This window comes from Cryptotermes secundus, unplaced genomic scaffold, assembly GCF_002891405.2.
Source record: "Cryptotermes secundus unplaced genomic scaffold, Csec_1.0 scaffold499, whole genome shotgun sequence".
NCBI classification, from domain to species: Eukaryota; Metazoa; Arthropoda; class Insecta; order Blattodea; family Kalotermitidae; genus Cryptotermes; species Cryptotermes secundus.
Genome location: NW_019738354.1, coordinates 698,961 through 717,234, shown reverse-complemented (window position 1 = coordinate 717,234; position 18,274 = coordinate 698,961). Strand labels below are relative to the sequence as shown.

The 18,274-nt window shown below is 40.1% G+C and overlaps 1 protein-coding gene across 7 annotated transcripts in view; it reads left to right on the top strand.

Annotated features, from left to right (window-relative positions):
- LOC111870791 (NADPH oxidase 5) overlaps positions 1–18,274 on the top strand; it is a 404,301-nt gene that overhangs the window by 368,983 nt on the left and 17,044 nt on the right. For all 7 annotated transcript variants that reach the window (XM_023863331.2, XM_023863330.2, XM_023863327.2 and 4 more), the window contains 7 exons: positions 7,272–7,369; positions 10,876–10,996; positions 12,186–12,336; positions 13,316–13,526; positions 14,766–14,992; positions 16,312–16,500; positions 18,048–18,241. In XM_023863331.2, coding sequence (XP_023719099.1) covers positions 7,272–7,369; positions 10,876–10,996; positions 12,186–12,336; positions 13,316–13,526; positions 14,766–14,992; positions 16,312–16,500; positions 18,048–18,241 — 1,191 coding nt within the window. The remainder of the gene's footprint in view (positions 1–7,271; positions 7,370–10,875; positions 10,997–12,185; positions 12,337–13,315; positions 13,527–14,765; positions 14,993–16,311; positions 16,501–18,047; positions 18,242–18,274) is intronic.

Sequence of the window (18,274 nt, the reverse complement as noted above, 5' to 3'; positions counted from 1 at the left end):
TGCCCAATTTCATTCTCTTGCTTCAAGGCCTATGAACATGGCTTGAAATATTATACCAAGTTTTAGTCACCAAACCGAAAGGTCATTCACCAATCCAAACTCTTCGAAATAATTACCTATTGTTGTTACGGCGTATTACAAATTGACCCCCCCCTTTTTTCCCTCTTGGCACTACAGCCCCAGTGGGCCTAGGCCTACCTCCATGAACTCCGTTCACTTCGGTTTTTCTAGATCTTACACATTCGGTAGGACTCCTTGGGCGGGTGATCAGCTCGTCGCAAGGCCTCTACCTGTAGACAAACACAGAAAAGCGCACACAAACATCCATGCCCTGAGTGGGATTCGAACCCACGATCCCGGCTTCTGAGCGAGCGAAGACAGTGCACGCCTTAGACCGCTCGGCTACCGTGACCGGCAATTGATCCCTTTGCTACAAAATTATTTTTAACTAGTTGGCACTAACTTCGCCGACAAGCGGCGGTCGCTCGGTCGGTATAGTTCGCTTGCGCACTAAAACCACGGAGTTTTTTTTTTGTACTGCCTTGTTACAGCGATGTGAGCACTGGACACGAGAAGGATTCATAAAGCCGCACTTACTTCTGATATTTTGGAGTTGTAACCAAAGCGCTACTTTGTTGCTGGGAAAGGGACGTACATGGCCTAGCTCTGTATCACTTTCGGCAATGGCGAGGGATTTATACTTAAATACATACGCATTTAACGCCATTTATAGGCAGTGGCAACCACGTGTACCATCTATTTTAAATTTAATGCCTCGGCGTGTCGCCAGCAATCCATATGGGCCTCATTTCATTCCCTGAATAAATGGTGGAAACCTTCTTAAACATAATTAGAAGACTTTTATTAATAACGGTGGTGTGATGTGTTGTCTTGGAGGTGGGGAGCAGGTCTTTAAGTATTATTAAATTTGTAAGATTTGAGGTTTCCACGGCGGTAACTATGAAGAATGCCGTCTTCTGGGATTTGGCGCTGTGTAAGTCTTGTGTAAACCGACGTTTCGGAAGAACGTGTCGCCTCCATGCCCCTGAAGATTGAGGCGATAGCTTCCTCCGAAACGTCGGTCTACACAAGATCTGCACTTCGCCACATCCCAGAAGACGGCATTCTTCATTATTAAATTTATTTCGTCATTTAAAGGGTTAAACCTTTTTTTTCTCTCCACTCTTCCGTTTAAATGAGAGAAATAGTTGGAGAGCTACTGCCAATACAGGGTGTCCCAGGAGGAATGTGCCAGACTTCAGGAGGATGTTCCTTATGTTAAACTATGCCGATAAAACCCAAAACACCTATGTCCAAAGTTGAACTGTTACGGAGATAATGGCCCGAGAAAAGTGTGGTCTCCTGGCGGGTCCACGCACTGTACCTGTCAGCTTGCTACTCTTATCTGTGTTTGTCCTTGAGTGTGGTGATGGCAGCTCACGTTAGTCCCATACACTCGCATACCAGAACCCGCAGTCAGCAATGTTACGTCAGCGCTTGCCATTCATGTGTCATGTATAGTGCTTGGAACGACAACTTTGAGATGGCATGCGAGTTTTTTGTAGTTCAATTTAATGGCTTCATGTCACTCACAAGTTAGTTTGATGTTACGTACATTATTAACGTTACAGAAACCACATATTCCTGCCAGTTTTAATATGTATTTTGTAATCAACATGTGTGTAACACCTATCAAAGTTTCACACTTCTCTGGCCATTATCTCCGTAACCGTTCAACTTTGGACATGGGTGTTTTGGGTTATATCGGCATACTTTAACATAAGGAACACCCTCCCGAAGTTTGGCACATTCCTCCTGGGACACTCTGTATAGTGACAAATTTAAAAAAAATTATGAAATTCGAAAGAAGTCTCTTAATATACATGACTCTCTTTAATGTCGCAAAATTGTCTCGCCTCAGGGTAACCGGCGACCGTGTTTTTCCGTCTTTATTTTGTTTCTTTGGCGACGGAGTATAACGATGTCTAATAAGACTAAAGTTTTCGGATTGCATTTAGAATTTAATTAAGAGAATAAATCGCGTATCATTTATCTTATCTGCCAGTTACACAACAGAATTTGTATTTCCTTGCTAGGTGGTTGTCGCATTGTTAGATGACAACATGACAACCGAAACAACATTGAGAGATACTACAGACTCTTTATTTGCCAGTGTAAGATGTGGTGGTGGTAAATTGGTTACCAAACGTTAGAGTATCTCTCATAAGGTGCTCAAAGTCATTATTTCTTTCTGGTTATAATCTACGATCTTTAATATAGGGTATTAATTCATATGGTTTTCATTTATTGCTGCGGGCCTGAATTCCTTCGCAAGAACAAGAGAGATTCATCTTTGACTTTTTTGTTCTCCTGTGACAGGTTCCAGTACCGATTGCCATAATAGCAACGGGGGATTTTGACTCGAGTGAAATTGATTCTATGCTGAGAGACGTATGACGTAATTTTATATATTTATATTTCGGGAGTTCGTGACTGCTGGAAAGGTAATAAAAGTATCCTCAGCTACTTAAAATGATAAATGTATTGTTTTTTTTAACTCTCGGTTTGTTTACTAGATGCCAATTATTTAAACGAATGTGTCTTCTGACACATTATCTATCTGTGGGAAAGCACAGCTGACAGAAAGCTAGAGAGATATCTTATAGCTCTCTGGAACAGGATGCTACAGGCTGTTGTTAGGCATTTGTTATGCATATGTAACATGAACACCTTATGAATACACACGCTATCGTCTATTCATTGAAGCGGAGTTCTTCTTGAGAAACTAATAGTCACGTAGCTAGTCAAGAAATACCTCTCCTTTTATGGCACCCAAATGTTCATTACCATATTTACAGGAGCCCCTCACTCGCCTTTGTCCAAAGCTAAATGGGTCCAGTCCACACCCCCAAATTTGGCGTTTTAAAACCTTCGGATTTTAATCTGACGCAATCTGAATCTAATTAATGTCTTGACTGGATGGTGTAGGGTCCTTCTTGAGAAGCTGATAGTCACTTAGTTGGTTAGTAAATTTTCTGTCTTTTACGGAACCATATGGTGTATTGCTTCATAAGAATCCGACGCTGTACTCTGTCTTGAACTAGCTGAATCCACTCCGCACTCCCTCACCCAATACTTTGATCCGTTTTAATAGTATCTTCCCGAGCTCCTCCTGCCACGAAGTTCACTGGCCTGTCAAGTTTAATTCCTGAATATACTGATAATTATTTTCCGGTCTAGAAAACCGAGATAACGGCCGTTGGGATCCGTTGCGCTGACCACGCGGCACCCTCTATCCGCTAAATTTGGCACTAACTTCGCCGACAAGCGGCGGTCGCTCGGTTGGTATATTTCGCTTGCGGACTATAGGCCACGAAGTTCCTTTTTTGTTACCAAATAAATAACACGTTTTCGTAAGTCGCTGGTTGAGAGATTTTAAAACTATAATACAGTGAGAAGGTAACGGTGGTCCGATTGAATGTTTCATCTCCGACCTTCTTCACAGATTTCGATTAAATTTGGTATTAGAGTACACACCGAAACCTGAAGGCAAAATTAGATTTGATCCGTAAAATTCCATGAAATTTAAACAATACTTTGTCTATTTCTAAGGAACTGTTTAATACTCAAGTTATAATACGTAATATAATATGTCTCCACGAGATCTGAGGTTCTTATGCCCGGTGAATATGAATATGTGGCGCCATATAGTCTGGTAGATAGTTACCAACATTTTGGGGGTACATTCAGTCTCCACTTTAAGCCCACCGTGAAATCAATGTGTTCCCATTTTTTAAAAGTAAGGAGGTAGTAACTATTTCCTTGTAAGATTTGAGGCTTTCACGGCGGTGACTATGAAGAAAGCAGTCTTCTGGGATTTGGCACCGTGTATATGTGGTGTTAACCGACGTTTCGGAGGAACGTATCGCCCCCATCTTCAGGGTAGAAGAAAAAGTATAAGAAATCTGCAAGCGACAACACCGTGAGAAACGGTACGGTGTTGTCGCTTGCAGAATTCTTATACTTTTTCTTCTACCCTGAAGATGGGGGCGATACGTTCCTCCGAAACGTCGGTTAACACCACATATACACGGTGCCAAATCCCAGAAGACTGCTTTCTTCAACTATTTTCTTATACATATGGATTATAAAATTTATGTTAAATAATGCAGAAAATAAACAAAGAATAGCTTACAGCTTAATAAATAAAGTAAGCTTAACAAATAAGTGGTCACTGAGGAAGCACCCAAGACAAATGAAAGCGAGGAAGTATTAGTCACAGCATTTAGAGCAAATTAAGTGAGCGCTATATTCGGGTACCGATGTCGGAACTCACACGTATGTCTGTAGTATAAGATTATTAGTTTATGAGACTGTTATTTTCGTATATTCTCCGCACAGAGTGCAAAACACGCTGTCTTATAGCTTCTCTGTAAGAAATCGCATTGTTACACACATTTGTGGGGCACGTGGTTGCGTAGTTCGTTGAGACACTATGCTACAAGAAGGAGAGTCGCGGAATCGAATACCGAAGAGGTGGATTTTTTCAATTTACCTAATCCTTCCAGTCGCACTATGACCCTGGGCTCGACTCAGAAATGAGTACCAGGAATATTCTTTGGGGTAAAGGGAGGCCGGCGCGTAAGGCTGACAACCTTACCGCCATCTGTGAGCCGATTGTCGAGAAAATGTGTGAACCTCAACATCTCACAACCCTATGGGCCTCCACGGCCTGTTACAGGGATATCTTCCTTTTTACTTACTTTTACACACATTTATGGGCGTAATATTATAAAACGTAAGTAAAAAAGAAATGGCAACATTCTATGATGTGCGCATCAAATTCCTTTATGTAAAACTCGTACAAAAGGCGAAGTTAAAAAGTAATTATCCTGCAGCAAGTTCGTAACAATACAAACTCACATGCAGATCCGCCAGACGGCAATCCTTAAGCAAGCCATTCAGAAACAAGTCAGAAAATTAGAGAGCTGATGGTTACGCGTTTCCCTCTGCTTGCCGCAAGACACACAAACACACACAGAGAAGCAGGCCATACCTCACCGTCTCAATAGCAGTTCGCCCCACGAATGACTGAGGTCACAGCTACTCCATTGATGGGATGTCCATACAAAAGGCCGACACACCGCCCTTCAAAACCTGTGGATTCGGCTTCACTTGCTGTTAATTGAAATCGGAGGTATTAAGTAACTCTGACGATGTTCGTAATATCAAAAGTTACAGCCTCGAATGAAGCTCTCTGACCCTCAAAACTTCCCCTATTTTTTTGTTGCTAGTGGGGTGGGACTAAGTCCCTTGTACTGCGGCCACTTCTGGCCTATTATACCAGCCCCAGATGATAGGTGAAGGTGATTGTGGAGCAATTGGTGGAATGAAGATTGACAGGGGAAACCGAAGTATTCTGAGAAAACCTGCCCCAGCACCACTTTGTCCACCACAAATCCCACTTGCCCAGACGCGGGATCGACCCCGGGCCGCCGCGGTGGGAAGCCAGCGACTAACCGCTTGAGCTGTGGCGCGGCCTAATCGTCCCCTAAGTATTATACTGGTTTCTTATTTACATTCATGTCTCTCTGGTACAACTGCAGTATGAGGTTTTTAATTTATAACGAATACTGGCCAGTACCGAGGTCAAAAAACATGGATCTATACATCCACTCCCCCCATACGCCTTCATGGAGTTGTACTTAATTAGTTAAGCACAATGCCAACTTTACTTTACCTTATTAATACTGTACATGTAGTAACTGAAATGTAGCGTTTCTTCCATGCTCGGTATGAGGGGCACATTAAAGCGAATAGCATAAGTTGATTAAAGATATTTAGATCTATATCAATAGGTAACACTGTTTTTTGCTAATGGCTGACATCGTGCTTGCCATCTTTAGGTACGCTCAAATCATTGTGGAGTGATTATTGAAATCGCCCCATATGTCCGTCCGTCCATCCGTCTATGAGTGGAACCATGGAACGGATTTTTCATGAAATCTGTTACTTGGAATTTCTACTAAAATCCGTCCACAGATTAAAATCTTTATCAAAAACACACACTTTACATGAAAACCCACAAGGTTTTCTGCACGCAGTTCAGTATAAGTTGCCAAATATTTGTCGGTCCGAAATTATTGTTTTCGTGGATTATTTAACGGCCCTTTCAGTATTGAGACTACACAGCGTCGGATGATAACATGAAAGATGAATTGGAAAATATTTGGCCTAATTTGCTGTAATATCCAAGTATGGTTATTGCATAAGAATTGCATAACTTTCTTACGCTTTTAGTACCTTTCGAAAGACGAGGCAATGTGAATATACTGTGGAAATCTGTCAAATTTAACCAAATTTGGTTTAAGCTACTCTTGCATAGCACCAAATATTGAGATAAGACGTGAGTGTACAAGAGAAAATTTGCTGGACTCTCTCCTTGAGAGAAATAAAGAGAGGAACAAATCCTGGCTAACATTTTACTTGGTTTTACTCAGTCCCTTTAGGTAAAATCCTGGATAGCAGGTCATTCAGGCCACTGCCGCTTCCTTTCACGTTATTTCAAATTAATTATTCACTATCTTCCAATCACTGGATGCTGAGTCAATTACAGCGTCGTTAAATATGCTACAGAAAAACAAAGAAAAATCACAGGACGTGAGAGGCACAAAATGGGGAATCCCCGACCGTCGCCTTCTCTACCATCCGCGAGACTTCCTTCTGCGCCCTCAGTAGAGTACGTCGAAGCAAAGTCAACTTTTGCTGTACGTATTCCCTGTATACCGTAATGACGGAACTAAATTACAAACTTTGTTTTTTATTAGAACATTTTGGATAGCTCAGTCGTTATAGCGACGGGCCACGGGCTGCATGGAGTTCCTGCCGGGGGAAAATATTTTCTCTATAACATCAAGAACGCTTTGGGGTCAAATCAACCTCCTATCCAATGGGTACCTGAAGTGAGTTCCTCAAGGGTAAGGTGGCCGGGGCATGAAGCTGGCTACTCGCCTCCATATAGTACCGAGGCCAAAGCTGGTGGAGTTACACCTTCTCTCCCCCATATGCCTTCATGGCATAGTGCTTAATTAATTAAGCACAGGAACAGCTTTACCTCTACCTTACATTATTAGACGGGCATCTTCCTGCAGGGACCTGGGAAATCAAAGATAAACCTCAGAACCGTCAGTTGTCCTCAGCAACCAGAGCCACGTGCAGGCCGGATGTGCGATATCTCGTTCTGCATATTTACGGTCGATTGCTTATTTCAGATTGTAGACAAGTTGTTTCGGCTGGTGGATCAGGATCTAGACGGGATGGTTACGCCTGGTCAAGCCATGGAGTTCCTAGCTAATCTCAGCAATGCTCGGTAAGTATCCATTAGAACAGGAAGTACGTAGAAAAATCACAATTGTCAGATGTTTCCATTTCCTGTAATATACTTCATATTGTGGGCTTATGGGTTAAGACGCCTTGTTGTCTGGTAGGTAATTTCCGGCGTTTCACATGAAAACGCTACCTTCATTAAGGTAGAATTTTCTATTAACTACAGGTAAGAAGTTAACTAGCCGGTCACGATAGCCGAGCGGTCTAAGGCGTGCACTGTCTTCGCTCGCTCGGAAGCCGAGATCGTGGGTTCGAATCCCACTCAGGGCATGAATGTTTGTGTGCGTTTTCCTGTGTTTGTGTACAGGTAGAGGCCTTGCGACGAGCTGATCACCCGCCCTAGGAGTCCTACCATATGTCTAAGATCTAGAAAAACCGAAGTGAACGGAGAAGTTCGTGGAGGTAGGCCTAGACCCACTGCGGCTGTAGTGCCAAGGGGGGGGGGGAAGTTAACCAGACTACACTGTGTGAGAATTCGGGAGACTTCATCCTTCATCTTCGCGAAAACTTCAAATTTCTCTGTAGCCTATGCATTTTTCAAGTTTCTTGATTTCCGTTTATACTTTTTCTTACAACGCGTTCCAGTCTCATTTTCTGTCTGTTTCTTTTTAATGCCAACCACTTTACGCCAAATGAAGATCTTCAACTCAGTCCATTATTGGAACAGCCGGATAAGTGATCGACCCACTGCAACCTGCGAACGGATAGCCATTTTAAATGGTTTAGTAGCCTGTACTTCAGTAATGTAGGGAAGGGATGGAGGGATTCCCGGTGCCTTGTGTTGCGATACGGAAAGAATTTCTCTGGAAATGCCTCGTGATCTCATCCATTGGAGAACACTCCAATACATATAGCCAGTATACTCTATTAGAACAGTAATTCACTCACTTTTAAATTTATTGTACGGGCAAACTGGCTCATGATCTACGCTAAGAATTCAAAACAGTAGACGACCGAGGAGTCGGGGTTCGATTCCCTGGAGGGGCAAGATATTTTTCTCTTTTCCATAACTTCAAGATCGGCTCTGGGATCCACCTAACCCCCCTTACAATGGGTACCCGAGGCTCTTTCCCCGGGGGTAAAGCGATAGGAGCGTAAGGCTGACCACTCACCTCCATCTAGTGTCGAGGTTAAGAATGGTGGAGCTATACCTCCACTCCCCCATATGTCCTCATGGTGTGATAATTAATCAAGTCCAGGCATAACTTTGCCTTTACCTCATTGTTTTATTACTCTCAGTATCTGATATGGTGTCATTAGATAACTACTTATAAAGCAGCAGCTATAAAGCTTGCATGAAAATTTTATGGCAGAAAGGAAGTGGCTAATGAGAATAGATTCGGCTGGTGCTGTGCTGCTAAATTCCGACACGAGGAAAGACTCTCAGAAAATGACATTTCTCCCCCCTTGGCCCTACAGCCCCAATTTGGGCCTTGGCCTACCTCCATGAAACTCTGCGTTTCACTTCGGTTTACCGGATCTAAGACATTCGGTAGGACTCGTTATGCGGGTGATCAGACCTCTAGTGGGGTGGGACTAAGTCCCTTGTACTGCGGCCACTCCTGGCCTATTGTACCAGCCCCAGATGACAGGTGAGGATGATTGTGGAGCAATTGGTGGAATGGAAGATTGGCAGGGGAAACCGAAGCACTCGGAGAAAACCTGCCCCAGCGCCACTTTGTCCACCACAAATCCCACTTGACCAGACCCGGGATCGAACCCGGGCCGCCGCAGTGGGAAGCCCGCAACTAACCGCTTGAGCTATGGCGCGGCCCCAAACCGCATATACACAAACACCAAATATCCATGCCCTGAATTGGATTCGAACCCAATATTCCGGCTTCCGAGCGAGCGAAGGCAGTGCATGCCTTAGACCACTCGGCTACCGTGACCGACGAAAATGACGTTAGAAGAAACAATATTAGTAATAAAGTGACCCCCCCCCACACACACACACACACACACACACACACACACACGATGAATGTTACTCACATGAATGATATTTCAGAATTACGTCGTCCCGTGTCTTATATGAAATCGGAACACAGCACCAGACCTGTCCTATTAACGTAATGGCATAAAATTGGAGCAAATTACAATTTCATACGAGTTTCTATGCACTATAGCCCATCGTATCCACATATCCTGGGCCCTAGGTTATGATAATTTGTTGAATTATTTCTCTAACCATGCAGTAATGAGAAACATTCATCAGGGTATCCCAGATATCGTTAATTCAAGTCTGAACATAATATTTGATCACAAGATATGAAAGAACTCAAGTAACGCTTCTGTAATGATCCCCCAAATTACTATATTCATGGAAGATTAGAGTATAATTATTTGGGAGAATGGGAGAGTATTATTGATCTCCTGAATTATTAGATTAAATTATATAGATGGCACATTAATTATGTTAATTCTCGACCCTAAATATAATAAATGCTAATGATATATATTTATTGTCATGAAATGCTTGTCGATTCTGTTAGTTTGATTCCTATTGAATTAATTTACCATTAGGTAATTTTGGCTGATGGCTGCGTAGACATCTCAGTTTCTAGCTTCATTTACTACTGCCTCTTTAATAAATAAGAATTTCGAGGTAGGATCAATTGTGCCTCCATGCTTTCGGTAGTATTAACGTGTATAGAAATTATTTGAAAACATTTTAAATGTTTAATACACGGGGACAGAAGATTGTAGGAAACAAATGCTCATGCTTATCATCTTTCGTAATAACAGGTTTGACTTCGTAGCTTCAAAAATTCATCGCTTACGATGTCCAATATGCCCCTAAGGATATGGCTGTTTCACTGTGCAAGATCGTAATGGCATTCTTTGACTGTTATAAAATACACTGACAGCTGAATATTTTATACATCTGTAAACCTTCTGTAAAGTTATCATGGTGTCTTTGGTGCTGCTACAGTCGTTGTCATCCAAAATATTCGCAAGGCTATCAGTACGGTGTTTTTCAAGTGTTTGAAAAGTAGAGTAATCTGGTAGCCAATGTTTTAACTACATGTCCCAAAATATATGCCCTAGCAATAATTTCTATATTCAGACACACCTTTCGATAAATTTTGAAAAGTGATATGAATATACTTATTTTCTTAAATTGTTATTTAGAATCATATGGGCTGGACAACCGAGGGGTCAGAGTTTAAGTCCCAGTAGGGTCAAGAATTTTCTCTTCTCCATGTTGTCCAGACCGACTCTGGGGTCCACCTGGCCTCCTATCCAATGAATACCGGAGGCTGTTTCCCTGGGGGTAAAACGGCCGTGGCATGAAGCTGACCACTCACCTCCAGCTAGTGCCGAGGTGAAGAAAATGTGGATCTATACATCTGCTCCCCCATACGCCCTGATGACGTAGTGTTTAATTAGCCAAGCACAAGGATAACTTTATCTTTATTATTTAGAATAAAGTATGAGCAATAAATTCTTGTAAACTCCATATTCAAAGAACCAGTGTTTCTGCAGGCCTCGGTCTGGGATCGACAAGAGCAATTTGGAGTGGCTGGAGCAGCTATTCCGACAGACGGTGGGCAACGAGCGAGAGATACGTCGCGATGACTTCAAGAAGATCGTCATCTCCAAGAATGTGAGTATTGTAGACACCATTTCAGTAGACCCTGTCATTTACTTTCAGGCTTTACATGTAATTCCATAGTTTCAAATTCATTTTTAGTCTACTTTTATTTCTTTTGGGGGGTGAGGAGGCGAAGATGTTGTTTTTGATATTGTAGTGCTATTAATGTGTGGCCCATTTTCTAACTATTGAATCAATAGACCATTTTTCACGAAATTAGTATGAATGTTAGTCCACTGGAGCCCACCCCACCCTTATAAATTTTTATTTCTAACAGTCAGTTGCTGCGGTTACTGTTATTGCTATCAGTTACTCTGCTTGCTGAATTTTTGAAAGAATAAAAATATTGTTTTATAATCCTTACCATATACATATACTATGGTCATTACTTTCAAGCAGTGCATATTAATGACAAGTCTGTGCAGTGGGGAGGTGATATCTGTGACTTCTGCTCAGAACTCCCCATGCAAGGTACTGGTTCACACTCACAAAGTGAGTGCTGCTGAGTGGACTCACAAAAATGGAGAGCCAAACAAACTTACATGAATGTGGCTTGATATAGCAAGAGCCATCTATCTCAGCCACAACAGTCCATAGGCTCCCATCTACTTGGTGCCTTCTGTGTGGTGCTAACGATTCACGCTAACTACAACGGTTTTGACACTATCAGTAAATAAGTGATGGTATTATAGCAGTTACAGTTAGTCTGAATCGTTAGCACTGCACAGAAATACAACTCGTTGTACAGAATGCACCAAGTAGTTTGGAGCCCAGCTGACTGCTAAATTGCTGCTGGCCCTCGCAAGCACACTGATTTTTCATTCTGAGTCCCACGAGGCTCATGGCCTTATGTTACTGTCAGACAGCTCTGGGAGCCTTCAGACTATGAAGACTGCCACTCTTTATATAGCCTCCACACGAACCACACAGAAAAACCGTTCCTCCATTGTGTGTATAATCGTTGTTATGGTGATGAGTTGTTTATTGTGCCATAGCCTAGTAACGGCTCTCTCTTCAGTTATAATGTCACAAGATCATGACAAAGTCTTGAATCCATGGAGCTTTACCTCCATACCAACTACATGCAATGATAATGTGATGCTTAGGCACCAAGGTCAGTTTTACCTTCACCATGCACAGATTTTTTAAATGATTCATTTGTTACTCCATTAGTTAGGAGGTTGGTTTTACTCCTTTCCAGCCATTCTTCACAGAACGAGTGTTCCAGATCTTTGATAAGGATAATTCAGGTTCCATCTCTCTACAAGAATTTATTGATGCAATGCACCAGTTTGCTGGCCAGTCCCCAGATGATAAAATCAGGTTCCTCTTCAAGGTGTATGATTTAGATGGTAAGTTGTATAGTCAGTTTTCCAGTACCTAGAAATACAGCCAAGGAACTTAACCACAACAACAACAACAACAACAACCACAATCATTATCATCATCCTCATCACATCAGTTACCATGCTTTACTATTACTGGTAACTACTACTGTACTTTCAATAACAAAATAAAGGAATCAAGGAATGAATACAGAATTTTGGTAGAGAAATTTTTTGAGAAGCAGTGATTTGGAAGACCGAGGTGATATGTGGATAACAATAAGATGAATCTTTCTGAGAGGTTGTTGGGAAGGGAGGTGGATGGAACTGACTTAGGATTATGTTCAGTGCCTAGCTGTGGTATTTCCTAGTGTTGAAGCTATGAGGTCTCTCTTGAAAGTGACATTCAGCTTTAATTAACTGGCAATTCATGCATAGCTCGTAATAGTAGGCATAGCATTGAATATTGTTGTATAGAGAACCGCACATAATTACTGGGAGGAAGTATTTTACTTATATTTACAGGGATTAAGGGATTAGCAATCATTTACAGAGGTTCATATTGTGGTTTTCTGTGTTATGACACTGTGTAGTCTGGTACATGGCTGCATTATGTCATATCTGAGCAAACCACAATGTGAAAACTTTGCCACCATGGAGATATTTTGTACATATAAGCATGTGTTTGTAATTAATTGAATGAGCTACTGCAGAATTAAGAATAGAACTTATTCAGTTGCAAAATGGAGGTAAAGTTTTGAAGAAAATCTCTACATTGTGACACAGCACAGTGATGGAGAATAATGTCCCTTCCATATTCATTTGCAATGTGATGAAAAAAATTTATTAGCCATGTTTATGTTTTATGCTGACACTAAACAAGCATGAGGATCAACTGTCTAAAATTTGTTATTTGTATCATCAATAAGGACAGTGAAAATAGTAGGAGGTGTAAATTTGTGTTCAAAGAATTTATTAATATGACATTGCCTGTGTTCCTGTTCAGGAGATGGTCTGATTCAGCATCGGGAACTACAACATGTGATGCGAGCATGCATGGAAGAGAATGGCATGAAGTTCAGTGAAGAGCAGATTGATGACCTCACGATGGCACTGTTTGAAGATGCTGATTCAGAAAACAGAGGTACTATTACATATGAAGCACTTAAGAACCAACTGGAGAAACATGGAGGATTACTGGAAAACTTATCAATCAGGTAAGAATTCCTGTCATTATTGCTTCCCTCTGTGCTGTTCTAAAATGTATTTGGTGACAATAGAATATTATCTTGCGCATAAATGCCAATCATTTAAGTTAAATAAATCAGCAGTTCTATGAGACTGTATCATTGATCAGGAAGTTATGCACCAAATTGAATCCCAGAGCAGTTTATTTGGGAATTGTGATAGATAAGAAGGTAGTGGAGCATACTTTTCTTAAGATTAGTTCAGTTTTCTTCTGTCAGTCATCATTTCACTCCTCTGCCACTACTTGTAAGGTATGTGATATGACAGAACAGGATAGCTTTTGGTGTGCACATTTACGAGTGCTGCTTATAGCTTGGAAACTTCTGATTCGCAGTGTCTAAATAGCACTGAATTTAGAACACAGTGTACATAGACATTGCTTGCTTCCTTCTTTTTGCCTTCCTGCTGCAGGAAACAAGTTTATTCTTACTTCACCTCCTCATTACATGTTTTCCAGTTTGTTCCTTGTCCTCGGAATCCTTTAGGTTTCCATCTGACTTGCTTTTGTGAAGTATATAAGTATTCAAATCTTCTAAGTGGAGAGGTTACCCACACAAACCCCAACCTGGAAGACAGACTATTTCTCTTCATCTTGCGCCTACTTCCCAACATGCCTAGCAAAGGAGACCCACCTAACAGCTACACTGCTACTCTTGAGGTTTTCGGTTCTCACAAATCCCTGCACTATAATTAAGTAGTAACAGTATTCAGGGGATTAATCTTTTACATAGTATAATCCAAAATTTTTCTTCATTTTTATTGATTCTCTCCCAAAAGGATTACAATGTTTTTTCATTGTACAATAAACAGTATTAATCATGGAAGTAACCCAGTAATTCAGAAATATTAGTAACTTATATTGGCCACCAGAAATTGATTTTCAAAGCAGTGAAATAATTGTTTTCTAAGACAGATTTTTTCTTCACTGTTACTTATTCATGATGTGAATAAAGACAAATGTTCACATGAGGGCCTAATTAGTAGGACTTCGATCAGATTATTTTCAATGTTTTATTACTATACATAATCTCTTTTTCAAGCCACCAAGGAATAAGTTAATCAGGTAAGCAAAATTCTGAAGTGGTCTTTCATCTGTAATTCTAAATTTGTATCCTTGAATAGCTGATATAGTTGCTTTTCAGTATGAGACTCTTTTACAAAATCCTAACACCATAAACTATAATGAGATGGTATATGTTTCATTACAGCATTGACAGGTGGCTGGTGCCACCCAAACCAAAGCCACCACCGCGCTCCCTCTTTGGCAAAATCTCTGCATTGTGTCCATACCAACTGTCAAGACAATATGTGAAGAACAATTATGTATATCTTATCTTCCTGGCTTTCTATGTGCTTGTAAATGTTGGCCTCTTTGTATCACGGTCTATTGAGTACCGTGCCTCTAATGGATATGTCATTGTTGCCAGGGCTTGTGGTAAGTTCTAGGCTCTACAAGGTTGTATTTGTGATTCAATAAACATTATTCATTTTAAATAGAATTAAGAATTTTATGTTGGAATATTATTTATTCGTCTGTTCCTCAGTTTCATATCTTAACTGTTTGTCAGTTTTAGTATAGGAGACCATTATCAAAACTGACAGAAACTGGACAGTGTTTATCTAAAGGGATCCAACATCCATCTCAGCTAACAGCTGTTAAGAATGTTACATTGTTCATAAATCAATATATATTGACAAGTGTTTGGTTTAAATAAGCATAACACCAAAACAACATTCCAGAATTACACCAAAATTCATTTTTGTATGACTATTCAGCAAGTGGAGTATGATATAAGCTTTTGTAATAACGGTAATCTTACAAAATCTGTGAGTTTTCAACTTCCATTCTTTAAAATGCTGTTAAAAATTAGATATTGCTCCACAGTAAATGAACCTTCATGTAAACAAATTCATGGTTCCATGTATGGTAATGATGTGCATAGCAATGATGTATTTATAAGTAATAGAATAGGAATCAGGTGGACTGTACATCTGGGTACAATGAACCAAAGATAACTTTTAATGAATAATTTGCATACTAGTGGAAGCATCACAGAAAAACCTAAAAGTATATTTTTACTTATCTTCAGTGCATTGTTCATAAACATTTTTAAAATTAAACTCTCTTATATCTTGTGCATTAAATCCAGTATGATATACCTGTATCTTTGTTTATAATTGTAAAGGACATGGACCTTGGGGAAAATTTTATTGTCTCATATATTCCTCTTCATCATCATTGGCAGAACAACCTTTTTTGGGTGATAGCCTTCCTTAGAAGATTCTGGCAGATTTGTGTATTCCATTGTGAATTAGACCAATCGGTTTTCGCTTCCTTGGATTTTGCAACAGTAGTTTTTTTTACAGAACAAGGTCATCAGCCTTGTGTCCAACCCCCATCCTAGAGGACCAGGTCTCTGTATATCCTCCAGTAACAGGGTGGCCCAGTTATGCCCCCAGGCACTGGGTTCCCTTTTCCTTGCCTTCTATGACTCACAGTGCTGGAGGGGGGGGGGATTTTAACCTGCCTCCACACAGGACATACAGAGAACACAGTTGTTGTCAGGGTCTGATAAATGGTATTATGCACAAACCAGTTCAAAATGTCTTCATAAATTCTGTCAATTTTGTATTGAAAGAAGGAATGAACTGATCCTTGCACAAAATTTGACTTGCTCTGATTTATTTTGATTGAAACTTAATACAACTTAAACTTAAGCTTTCTTCTGAATAATATACTCTCTTCTATTACAGGGCAGTGCTTGAACTTCAATTGCATGTTCATACTAGTACTAATGTTGCGCCAATGTATCACATTTCTGCGAACGCATGGATTCAGCGTCATTCTGCCTCTTGACCACCATATATACTTCCACAAATTAACTGGAGTTACAATCATCATACAGAGCATTGTCCACACCATAGTGCACCTGCTCAACTTCAGTGAGTATCAGTGTACTGGAAATCCATCATATTAATATGTAACATAATGTCTTGTACTGTGAATTTTTCTATATGAAGGTGAATTACTGTGGAGAAATATATAATTTCCCAGCAGAATTTTTGTGCATGAAATTGGAGACACGTCTGGTACACAAACTGCATAAAATTCAGTCAAACAGCGTTTCTTTACCATAACTTTGAAGATTTACACCATTACTGCACTTTCAAGACTTGAATGACATGTTTAATATAAAATTAATAAGCATGTTTCTAATATTTCTTCATATAAAATTTCATATATCTAAAGGAAAACAGTTATTTACTAAAAACGAAAGTGCATGGTTAACATATTATTGTTTCCACTATTGACACAACATAATTGCTGTTATTATTTCCATCCTTCACATTTTGTGCCTTAGGTGACCGCTAGTTTACCCCAAACCTTACAATGCCTCTGCTAGTAACTGTGTAGCAGTACTTCTAAGGAAAGCCTATCTCTACGTTTAAGAACAAAGAATATAGCACTCATAACTATCTTATAGTGTTTTGTTACTAAGAACACATTATCCAAAGTTGTCTTTCAGACATTTTTCCAAGTAAATTTACTTGTTTTTCTGTTGACTGATAATCCATGTTAGGTTGGCCTACCAGGAGCAATTATTTGTGACTCTTTTGAAAATGATCTCATAGTGAATTAAAGTTGGAACTAATCTGATATAACTTACTATGTCATATATTCTACACCTGTTCAGTTGTTACATTAAAATCACTCAATCTGCAAAGCCTCATTTTTAAATGGGATACGTATGATCACTTAAAAGATTACCTCTTAACCCACTCCTTCTACTCTGTAGGTGAGATTACATTTACTGAAAAATGTTAGGCTTTATGCATATCTATACATGAAAAAAGTTGTTTTAAAAATTTATAAGTTTTAGGTAAATCTATATTTGATAAAAGGTTCTGTACTTATATTGTGACATATTCTACATTCTTTGGTTTAGCCAAAAAAAAAAAAATTTATGGAATGCATATAAACTCTGCCGATCACAGTGACCATGTAGTCTACGACATGGGATGTCTTCATCTGCTCAAACGTTGGGATCATGGGTCAAATCCCACACAAGGCACGTGTGTTTGCCTGCGTTTTTCTGTGTTTATGTGTAGGTAGCAGCCTTGCGATGGGCTAACCCCCATCCAAGCAGTCCTACTGACTGCCTAAGATTAAGAAACTGAAGTAAAACAAGCGTTTCACTGATGCCCTATGCTTAAGTGGAAGTAACAGGAATACATGGATGGATGGAAGGGTGGGCGGGTGGATAGAAACTCTGTTCTACTATATTAATGCAGGAGAGATGTTATGTTACATGTCCTAGTCACTGTATTTCTTTGTTCTGCCAATTTAATAACCAGCAGTGTTATTTATGTGTTCAGTTAGTACTTTCATGGAGATAATTCCACTTTTTACAGAATACTTAAATGTTGGAGTTCATTAATTGCTTTTGAAAATTGGTAATTATTTTATCATTTTTGTCATTTGCTTTCAGGTTTGATTGTCGTTAATGACCCAGTTACTAATAAAAACAACTATACACTCACTGATTGGCTGCTGACAAGTAAACCTGGCTTGTTTGGCTTAGTGGGAGGTGTTGCTAACCCAACTGGAGTGGCGCTTATCATCATCCTTTTGGTCATGATTATTTGTTCACAGTCCTTTGTTCGGCGTGGTGGATCTTTTGAGGTATATACATCTTGAAGTGTATATGATACTCAT